The sequence below is a fragment of the Polyergus mexicanus genome, unplaced genomic scaffold (genome assembly GCF_030449975.1).
Source record: "Polyergus mexicanus isolate NDT 795.1 unplaced genomic scaffold, iyPolMexi1.0 SCAF_25, whole genome shotgun sequence".
Classification (NCBI taxonomy): Eukaryota; Metazoa; Arthropoda; class Insecta; order Hymenoptera; family Formicidae; genus Polyergus; species Polyergus mexicanus.
The window spans coordinates 2,510,193-2,522,052 of record NW_027223345.1 but is presented as its reverse complement, the minus strand read 5'-3'; the positions used below and the strand labels follow the sequence as shown (position 1 = coordinate 2,522,052).

Below are 11,860 nucleotides of genomic sequence, written 5' to 3'. Positions count from 1 at the left end.
CCACAAAATCAAAATCTATGATTCCCAGTCATCTAAATATCAATTTAAGAGTTTAGTATTTTAATATAGTCGACTGAGTGAGTAACTTAAATTATAATATTCATATTTGGACTCTGATTCATGTTATAATTACATTTAGACATAAGGTCAAATACTTCTTTAGTCCTCTTAATGTATAAGTTTTAAGAATTTAAGAATTCAAGAATTTGAGAACTCAGGAATCTACTATAGTCAGCTGTGTGCATGAAACTATCCATTTCATGTGTATGTTTATCTAACTTATTTTATCACTCTTTTGATTTTCCTTGACACATTCTTTCAATATCTAATACGCTGTTCAGCTAATACCACACAATACAGACGCAACGCAGCGCGGTTTTCTAATGACACCATATATATTAAGTTCTAACACACCAGAATCACATTCACATTTCCCAAGTACGTCAAGAATCTCGAACCTTCAAGTATTTAGTCTCAAAGGTTCAATACAATCACCTGAGTGGGTAAAAGTTTCCATCCATATAATAATAGCAAATTTCATTCTTCATTGGCATCGACTTCACCAATTATCATTATTTTTCAATTTCATATCATCCAGTATCACTAATTCCTCATGATGTCAATTAAATTAAGAATAATATTCCACTCAGGAGATTTCACATCTCGACATTCGTGTCGCACAATACTTCCACATTTCCACTAACACGCAGGTCCACAACAAAGTCATCCACTTCTTTCAGTAGGACGATGATCCTAATATGGACCCATATCCCCTGTCCATTCCATCACGTTACATATTCCTAGAAACCAAATACCATTAACATACCGTAAACAGTTGTACAATAAACTCCTCAAGCAATCATACATGTTGCCAAAGTAGTTCAGCAAAAATATTTAAAAACATTCATTCATGTGCGCATTCCCCGAGCGGGTCCATCTAAATATTGTTAACGTCTTTCAGTAGCAATAGCAATAATAATAATAATAAATAGCAATAATAATAATAATAATAATCCCATATTATATTATATTGCCTTGTATCGCATTGCATTATTGGCAGTCAACAGTAGTAACGTATATTCAACGAATATGGTATAAATAAATTCTGTCTTAAGTTTCGCCTCAATAGTCACTATATCTATTGACGCGTATGTCACCAGCTATAGTGTAGTCTAATCCTGATGTCAATGCATTAACATTCCGTGTGCTACTTCAGCAGTTTCTTCCAGTATACTATTACTACATGGAATATGTTTCCACTCAAGAAACTCACACACTCAACGTTACTTAAATATGTATTAACTTAACGTTATTAATTCACCCCGACACTTAATTTATCTGTAAATTTCAATACGTTTGACTTATACCTTAGTACCCCACAGATATTATCACAATTCTTTAAGGGGGGAGACACGATGTATGCCCCTGCATCTTCGCAGTGCTTAACGTGTGTGGATCCGATAAGGGGTTCCTCCACCTCTTTTAGATAATTCTCAGATGTGTTTTTATGGCCCTTTACATTTGCCATATATTGTAAATTTCAATTTACAGCATGATGCCTAAAACATAAATACATCAATTACACAAGTACCCAACACATAATCACCAAAAGCATATAATATAAAAAACATCTAGGAGTGTCAGCGGAATGCAGATAGCATTCGCCCACACCCCTACACCGCGTCCTGAGACCATTCATCAAAGTAAAATCATCTAAAACAGACAGTCACCACATCAACATACATTAAGAAGCTTGTTGTTAATTATATAATTTATCAATTCTCCATGGATAATCAGTCACCGCAGACTTGTGCACTCTCCCCACTTGCACCTCCGGCGATCCATCAGCTGCAGCTTCGCTCTTTAGTTCGCAGTAAGGGCTCGAGCACCTCATCGAGATCGATTAACCTCTCCGCTCGACACGCGTCACATGCTGACAGATCCAACACGGCGGTGTCAAGTAAAAGGAGCGACTCCCCAAACTGAACGCTCGCAGAGTGCGCCAGCCAATCCCGTGCGCCCATTAGTCTTTGTTTTATTATATGAGCAGTATAGAATGTTTAACATATTTGTTTCGTAGAATACCTCATGTGCAATATAAGCGATATATTTATACGTACATAATTTATAGTAACTATTGTTTTTTCATTGGCTTGGTTTTATTTAAATCTATGAATGGCCAAAAATGGTCAAAATAAGACTAATCATTAAGTCGAGTTAATAGAACGTATCTCCTATCTTAATTGATACTCTCTGAGTCAAGCAACTTGTTACCTCAGAATACTAATAAATTACACTCTAAGCCATCATTATAATAAATCAGCAAGATAAAACAAAGAGGCATCTTTAGAATTAAAATTATTATTCTTACACTGCTCAAATTCATATGTCTCCTTCATCAATAAGCTGCTCCAATCATCTCATGCCAGTCGTCAGGACTCGCAAACAATGTATAATTCAAGCACAATAATACATTACCGTTTGCTCGCCTTAAATCCAATTGCCAGCATCGTCCTGCCTCAATTCAGAAATAAATCCCAGTCATATTCAAACTTGCACCAAAAATAAAACAATAGTAAATTCGTAGAAGACGATCGTCCATTTCACGTCCTTGTGACGTCATACGATACGACGTGGCTCCAAAGGCCTTCCGACATATTGAATTTTATACGCCCATACAAGATCGATATATTAATACTTAGATATAATTATAAACACTGCACAGAAGACAAAAGCACCTTTAGACATTAATTATTATACATATTCACAAACTTGGGAGTCGCTCCGGGGCCCAGACTAAGTCACACACCGCATTTACTATGTCCTTAGCAAGATTCTCGGTTCTCTACGACCGCCATTACGCGCACACCTCGTGGCACAATTAATATTTAGCTTAATAATAATAAGTTGAAGTTGGAGCAAAAATTTTTATTGCATCAATCGACGCAGAATCCTTTAAAACGTATTTCGGCACACTTTTTTCTTCGATTTAAGCACTTTAAAGTCACTTTACTCCTAAATATCGGAGCACTGAACTGTCAGTGGACTTAGTCTCAGACCCATCCCGGAGCGACTATCTTGGAACATTGACATAGCCCGCCGCGTATTCCGCGGTCCACGAACATCACCATATCGATGTCGGTTAACAATTCGAATCGCACACCCGTATACTTTAACATAGCGTCCCACGTATATCCCGGTAACGTGTAATAGTACGCGGGATCTAAATTATAACTCCTCATACACGCGTCTCGAAAATTTTCGAAAACGTCGGCCAATAGAAGAACGTCGGTCTTTAAATACAAATCGCTATAACGTTTCGACCCGAAATTGCTCCCAGACTCTTATCGCGCGCGCGTAATCGCTCTCGGATATCGCGGTTAGCGAACTGTGGAAAGCCTCGCGCGATGGTAGACGAGTCTTCAACAATTTATCTACGTCGTCGACATACTCGTACGGAAATATACCCTTTTGCGCGAGAAGTTCGAAATTGGCGGTCTCTCGCATATGTTACAGCGTGTCGCGCTTATGAATCTCTCCCACTCGTCCGGTGTAAGATCCGTCATAGAAGCATCGGTATCGAGAATAGTCTTCGCGCGAAGCGCTAAATTGTACAGTTCTTTAACGAACCACGATACGCAATCCTCGCCGCGATAAGCTCTGTAAGTCGAGCTAACGCCATCGAGCGCGCATCGCACGTAATATCCGGCGCTATAGACTTCGTGATGCTGAACGATAGATGTGTTCGACGTTCTCTTCTCTTCTTTCTTCTTCAGCACGCATTCGAGATCGGCGTACACCACGAATGCAAGTCGCTCCTTTCTATTATAGTTGCGAAACTCTAACCATTTGTCGTCTTTGGTAGGAAGGACTATAGCGCACTCGTTCATCCTTCCGCAGTCCACGCTGTGAGCCGATAACTTATCGCTCGTTCGAAAATAATGCATGCATCTGCGACATAACGCACATTTTTAAATCGCGCACATTATCGACATCGCTCGACAATTCTTTTAATTCGTACTCACCGATCGCATATATGCGATTTATTTCGCCTACCGCTCAGTTGCGAGCCGACGAGTCGCGACAGATTCTTGATCCACGCGAAATGCGCCGCGTTATCTCGTCGCGTCGTATCGTCAAAATATAGCAGATTAATGTGTCTGTCCTTTTTATCGCCAGTGAGACGCAGAGGAACTTTTCCCTCCTTTTTATCTCGAACGGTGTACACATTGATAGATATGCCGTTAATACGCTCGAATCTAGTAATTCTGTTCAAATTCATAGGAAACTTAACGCCCTCCAGATTCAGCACCGTCGTGTAATGAGGATACGAAGATTCCCGATAAACATTGTAACGATGCATCCCTCCACCGTTACCCGGCCGTCGATCCGCCAGAAGTCCGCCGCTCGACAAACACCGGTCGGGCATAATGCGGAGGCGCCGAGCGCCCATTTTTAAGAGATAATAAACGTTCGAATTTATAACCGCCGTTTAAGACGCGTTGTTTACCGGGAACCGTCGCCGCGCTCGGGTAACCGTACCGACCGTTCCCGAAACCGCCCGAGTCGCGTGCGGCTGTTCAACATTAAACAATATGCCATAAAACAGTCAGGCATATTACGCACGCGCACCTGCCGGAAAAGGCAGTTTAAATAAGGGCACATTTCGCATCTCGAGACCAGATCTTCCACAACCGCCAGAGTCTGTAAGACGCCTGGAAATCCAGAACGATCCTTAACAACGTTCAACGAGAGAGAAAACGGAGTTGGGAGTACCCAGCCTCCGCCGAGAGTTTGCGGCATCTCTGAGAGCAATCTTTCCAATTTCTACGACAGAGGAAAACGAGGTTGGGTGTAATCAGCCTCTGTCGGGAGTTCTCGACACCTCGCACGAATCCGTCCACCTAAGTGCAACGGCGATCCTCCAGTGGTAGGGAGTTCCCTACCATTGACGGGTGTTCCCGTCGGCCGTTGCACTCCTGCATTCGACGGGAAAATCATCCCAGACGAAACAATACTACGTTATCCGCGAACCGGCAGTAATTCCGCGACCGCCATTGCCTCGATCGGACTCGCCATTAATACGGCGCGCTAAGTCCCGCTCAAGGGGGAGGATCTAATCCTGCCGCGACATCGATCGACGCAACCGTATCAATACAGGCGCGTCTAAGTACCGCCCACCGGCCCGACCGAAATTATCGCCCGGTAGTTAGCGTCCTCTGCCGAAATCAAGATCCGCTCGCGTAATCGATATTATATCGAATCGCCGAAATCGCGCTCCGCGCCGCGCATCCGTGCATGTAATTCGGATGCACCGCGACCGACACGACCACACCGCTAACCGATTCCGACACTCACACCTACACGAGTGCATCTTGTCGTACACACATTGTCATTCGCCTCACACATATACTGTCGATACATTGTACATATTACTTAGATATTATACGTTCGCACCCACATACTTTCGATACATTATACATCATACTTAGATATTACACGTTCGCACACGCACTCGCTCGTTTATCATCTCACTCACACACAAGCGCACACACTCATACCCATACAGCGTTTATACACACACACTCACTCTGTATACTCTGTATACACACATACTTACACGCTATAAATTATATTCTACCTCACGTGGCTTTCGTTCGTCTCTCGATACCTTTTCACGAGCCCCGCATCCCGACCGAGTTATCCACGACCGCCTCGCGAAAGCGGTTTATTACAACATGATCTTCAGCTGGATATAGAGCGTCGACCACAGACCACGCGAAACACGCATCGTCATTAGATCGCACGTTTATTACCGCTTTCTTCAACACGATCTCTCGCGGTAATTTAATGTGGCACACCGCGCGCATAGTGATTGTACCTGTTCACATTCACCGTTAAATTGAATATTCGCGATAACGCCCATCCGCTATCGCGCTCCTGAAATTCCTCCAACGAGGCTAGAGTAGCGTCGACCACTCGCTTCTCGTACCACTCTCGCAAGTCGGAAAGAGGTAGAAGCGGATAATTCTTCGTGACGATAGTCTTAACACCGATCTTGTCGCCCGAGACGAACTCGCCGATAAACGCGGTATTGACCTTAACACTGTTATATCCATCCATAACATTGCGTATTCGATCGAGCACGGTATCTCTAGCGTCCTCGAGAAATCGCAGAGGTTCGATATAATCGAAATTAATAACCGCACCGGTTAAAACGCGTCTAGAGAAAGCTGTCTCCATCTCAAACCACGAAAATCCTTCGCGTCTCTCTACGCCGCCTCCCACGCGTTCGAAACGTCGACGCAGATCGTCTCTCGCGCCCGTCAATCGAACGATTCGAGCGATAAGAGAATTGATCGCTCCGGTCGATCTCCCCCGGCGTTCGCCTCGACATCTCTCCCGCAGAGACTCGAGACGCTCGTCGCGCCCACGCGTGATACGCGTCCACCGTCGCGACGTCCCGCGCGCTATCGAGAAGATCGTGCGCCACCATTGTTTCCCGATTCGTCACTCGTCGTTTAACGAACGCCAAGATTTTTTACAGATAAACCACGTCTCTTCCTCGTCGTAATTCTCGATGTAGAACAAAGCTCTCGTCGCTCAGCTGGCTGAATCTGGAGGGCGTTAAGTTTCCTATGAGTTTGAACAGAATTACTAGATTCGAGCGTATTAACGGCATATCTATCTGTTCAAGAAAGTAAGCGTTTTATAAACTATATTATTAATTTCGTTTCTCGAACGTTCTAAAGCGAGACGTTACGTGCGAAGCCTTGTTTTCATTCCGTGTTTGCGGTTTCTTCGTATCGTTCGATTCTGACAAACACCTCGTTGTCGATAGCCGATTGGCTCTCGGAATCGAACGATCGAAATTCCTCCTTTTTTGTAGTACCCGTATCAACCAGGACTATTGTACGTGGATCGCCGAGAAGGCTTTTCGTTAAGACACTTCGTCGCAAGCCTTCACCGGGAGCACACCGAACGCCTCACGCTCATAAAGTTATAATTAAACGATAATTCGCGTGTCCGCTCATATCTTGCTGTCGCGTGCGATTACCTAAGACGGTCCGGGAGTTGGTGTCGAAAGGAATAAATACTGTTCAACAAACTAAACCCGGACAAATCAATTACGTCCTATCTCTCCGATCGGCGAAACAAATAAATTCTGTTAATGTGGACGTGTAAATCGAAGGCGCGGCTACATTAAATGGTCCTTCGAGCCGGATTTTGGAAAAACAGATAGTGATTCGGTAATCAGTTCGCGGAGTGCGAGTGAGAACGCTGACACGCTAAGGTAACAGCACTTATAAAAACTATCGCGAGACGGAGACGGTGCGCGATATCAAAACATCTATCCGCATTCCGCTGCCGTAAATAATAACGCGAGTGCGTTGAAAGGACTTCCGGGAAAATAAAGTGCGCGAAGTCAACTTTGCATTCCTTTGCATTATTAAAGTTGTGCTCTTAAGCACAACGTATCATTATTATTGCGCCCTGCGTAATCCGCAGTGCCGCGCAAATCTCGCGCTTCTTAGCGCTTTGCACAGCTTAAGTGCAATCTTTGTGCTCTTTAGCACTCCGCACCTCAGAGTGCGTCCTGCGTAATCCGCAGTTACACATAGTTGTCGCACGCTTAGCGCGCGGCACTGTTAAGTGAAAATTATAGTGCGTCTTCGCACATCCGCGTGCGACGGACCAGTCGTCACGCTTCAGCATCTCTACAACCACCAGGTGGTAAATTGTTGCTGAAAGGCTTCATCTTATATGACTACCATCATGACGGACTCGCTGCAGGGCCTCCTCATCGAGCAATCTATTACAATAAGCTCGATGAAGCGAGTGTTCCCCAACTTTAAGAAAATGGGCAAGGCCAACGTCACGCAATACAAGGCGAAGAGTCGACTGGACGCCTTGGAGACATTATGGGAAAGGTGTCAACGTCTCAACGTCCAGCTTCAGCAAATAGCAACGGCCGACGAACAGCGTACAGTCCCATACTTCACCGAGGAGGAATTCTTTACGGCCGAGGACGTCTACCACGAAGCGGCGGACTACCTCGCAGACGTGATAGGTAAATTCTCCCGGTGCGACCCAAATGCGGCATCAACGGTAAGCGACATTTCTTCTCGCGAATTGTCTGGTGCGGTTTCATTGCAATTACCACGCATCCCGTTGCCGAAATTTTCCGGTAATTTCGCGGAATGGGAAAACTTCCGCGGAATATTCGAATCGCTCGTCGCCTCGAAAGAATCGCTGTCGAATACGCAGAAACTACATTATTTAAAAGCCAGTGTCACGGGCGAAGCTGCTGTATTAATTAATCATGTTAAGATTGCAGACGCAAATTACGATGGTGCGTGGAAATTACTTATTGAAGAGTACGATAATCAAAACGCGATTATTCATGCGCATATTCATGCTTTCGCTGATTTGCCTATTATGAAAACGGAATCCGCTGTCGAACTCAAAGGTTTACGCGATACCGTTGCCGCGTCATTAGCCGCGTTAACAAATTTAGGCAGACCTGTTGAAAAATGGGATGACTTATTAGTCTATATTGTTTCGCAAAAATTTAGTCCACGCACACGTAATGAGTGGAATCTGCAACGCGGTAAATCAACCGCATCTCCGACGTATGAAGAGATTCGAGATTTTATGACGCTGCGAATTCGAGGACTAACCGATCATTCTAAGTTAAATGCCGATACTTCGTCTCATAAAAATAAAGGCTCTAATCGGGCCTCGGTGAATAACGTAGCCACCGAAAAATGTTTGAATTGTTCCGGCAATCATAATTTGATGTTATGCGACGAGTTTAAGCGTAAATCCGTCGAACAGAGAACTCAGTTTCTCAAATCACACAAATGTTGCTTTAATTGTTTAAAAGTCGGCCATTTCCCGACCTCTTGCAAGAGTAAAAAACGCTGTAATTTGTGCCGACGAGCACATCATACGCTCTTGCATCGTGCATCAAATATACCAGTACAGAAGATTAGTGAAAATTCTGTTTTGGAAAACAACACTCTTAACGCTCAACCGAGCGGCTCGGCCACCCCTGAGATAAAGAACGAGACCGCCGTCGCTTCCGTTCAAACGATTCATTCGCCGCTGAAAAATCCGCCGAACGTGTTACTAGCCACCGCATGGGTAATACTGCGTACCGTCGAAGGACGTAAATTTAAAGTTCGTGCGTTGTTAGATCAAGGCTCGGCTGTTAGCTTTATTTCGGAATCGTTGTGTCAAACTATGCGCACGAAACGTTCCCGCGCGAGCCTCCACGTACAGTGTTTCGGCGAACGATACAGTGGCGTAGCGAAGTCTCAGGTGTCTCTTACTCTCGAGTCTTGTAATGGGCGAGGTTCCTCAACCTTTTCTTTGACTGCTTTCGTATATCAAAAAATTACGTCATACGCTGGCTCAAAGACTAAAACCGTAGATTGTTGGCCGCATTTACGGAAATTATCTCTCGCGGATCCGGATCCGTTTAGCAATCATCCGATCCATCTGCTCATCGGATCAGATTTATATGGATCGTTATTAAAGCAGAAGGTAAAACATGGTCCGACCGGAACTCCGACGGCCCAGCTTACTGCTTTAGGATGGATATTATCCGGTCCTACCGGCACTTCTAATTCAATTACCGGTTCCGCGACTTCATTAAATTGCGTAACAACTCCTTCGCTCGATTCTCTCCTTCAAAAGTTTTGGGAGATCGAGGAAATTTCTTCCGAAATTCAGCTGTTGGATGAAGATAAAAAATGCGAACAACATTTTATCGAAACACATCAGCGTGCCGAAGACGGCCGCTATATAATACGGTTACCATTTAAAACCGACCCTCCGCTCGATCTAGGATCTTCGCGCGAAACTGCCGCGCTTCTTTATTCGAAATTAGAACAACGTCATTTCCCATCCGAAATTCAAGCGTTAAACGATAAAAGTTTACTGCCAAGATCCAGTTCTTTGTTATCGCTTTATCCCTTTCTCGGGAAAGATAAATTAATTCGCCTTGGCGGGCGGATTGACAATTTGTCACTCAGTTATGATGAACGGCACCCTATAATTTTACCGAAACATCGAATTTCGGATTTATTAATCGCTCAAGCTCATAAAGCCTCTCTTCATGGAGGCACTCAATTAATGTTAAGAATTTTACGCCAAAATTATTGGATAATTTCAGCGCGCACCAGTGTAAAATCTCTTATACGTAGTTGTGTAAAGTGCGTACGTGAACGCGCACGTACCTCGCAACAGCTGATGGGGAATCTCCCCCAGCCCCGCGTCACGCCTTCGGCTCCGTTCTCGCACACAGGCGTCGATTACGCCGGGCCGATGAATATTATTCCGTCAGTCGGCCGCGGTCAACGATCCAAAAAATATTATGTTGCCGTTTTTATTTGTCTCTCGACAAAGGCCGTCCATTTAGAATACGTAGATGATTACGCTACTAACGGTTTTCTCTCCGCCTTTCGGAGATTTGCAAGCCGTCGCGGTCTTCCATCCGACATGTACAGTGATAACGGCACTAATTTTCAAGGCGCGGACCGCGAATTAAACACTACCTTTCAGCGACTTGTCGCTGACCCTCAAATACAAGACGCTATCGCTAATGATAACGTAAAATGGCATTTTATACCTCCCTCTGCTCCGCATTTCGGCGGACTTTGGGAAGCCGGTGTCAAAGGATTAAAGTTTCATTTGAAACGAGCGATTGGTTCTCGAACATTATCGCAGATCGAGTTCGCTACGCTGCTGTGTCAAATCGAAGCTTGCCTAAATTCCCGCCCGATTTCCGCGTTACATGATGATCCGAATGACTTTTCCGCGTTAACTCCGGGTCATTTTTTAGTCGGTCGCCCGTTAGTAAGTCCGCCTGAAGAATCTGTTTTAGATATCGATTCGAATCGGCTGTCTCGATGGCAGCAAGTGCGTGCGATTTTAGAGCAGATCTGGCGTTCTTGGTCTTCTGATTATTTGCATACATTGCAACAAAGGCGTAAATGGCAAGAAAACAAACCGGAGCTTAAAATTAACGAGCTGGTATTGTTGAAAAATAATTTGGCACCTCCTTCGAAATGGGAACTTGCCCGAATATTAGACGTACATCCGGGATCGGATGGGCATGTCCGAGTAGTTACATTGCGTACTGCCAAAACCACTCTAAAGCGACCAATAACGCAGATCTGCCAGATACCGATATCAAGTGACACTGGCTCTTAAATTAATTTGCGTTTTCTTTATGCGTTAATAATTAAGTTTGACTTTAATTATCGTCACGCTCTGTATATGTACATATATCTACTCTAAGAACGCTTATGTAAATAACCCTATGCTAAGATTTACTGATTAGGTTGATTCATGTATTTCGATTGAATCACCGACGATCTTTATCTGTACTCTTTTCCTATTATTGTATGTTGAAAAATTTGCTGTAGAGCTCTTCGGACCGTCTGATCGAGAATTATCATTAAGATGCCGTGTATCGATTATAGTGGTAGGATTTAACCAGTTATTTCGTAACCTACCCGGTATACGAGGCGAGCGGGATGTTCAAGAAAGTAAGCGTTTTATAAACTATATTATTAATTTCGTTTCTCGAACGTTCTAAAGCGAGACGTTACGTGCGAAGCCTTGTTTTCATTCCGTGTTTGCGGTTTCTTCGTATCGTTCGATTCTGACAAACACCTCGTTGTCGATAGCCGATTGGCTCTCGGAATCGAACGATCGAAATTCCTCCTTTTTTGTAGTACCCGTATCAACCAGGACTATTGTACGTGGATCGCCGAGAAGGCTTTTCGTTAAGACACTTCGTCGCAAGCCTTCACCTGGAGCACACCGAACGCCTCACGCTCATAAAGTT

The 11,860-nt window shown here is 44.2% G+C and overlaps 1 protein-coding gene across 1 annotated transcript; it reads left to right on the top strand.

Annotated features, from left to right (window-relative positions):
* The first annotated feature begins 7,776 nt into the window (after positions 1 to 7,776).
* On the top strand, positions 7,777 to 11,220 carry LOC138943074 (uncharacterized). Its single transcript, XM_070313589.1, has 2 exons — positions 7,777 to 8,378; positions 8,577 to 11,220. The coding sequence occupies exons 1-2, from the start codon at positions 7,777 to 7,779 to the stop codon at positions 11,218 to 11,220; spliced, it is 3,246 nt and encodes a 1,081-aa protein (XP_070169690.1).
* The last annotated feature ends 640 nt before the right edge of the window (positions 11,221 to 11,860 follow it).

Excerpts from the sequence above, each read along its gene's own strand:
- LOC138943074 (XM_070313589.1), top strand. The coding sequence starts at position 7,777 with ATGACGGACTCGCTGCAGGGCCTCCTCATCGAGCAATCTATTACAATA. Across the intron at positions 8,379-8,576 it reads TGGAAATTACTTATTGAAGA|TCCACGCACACGTAATGAGT; the intron begins GTACGATAATCA and ends GCAAAAATTTAG.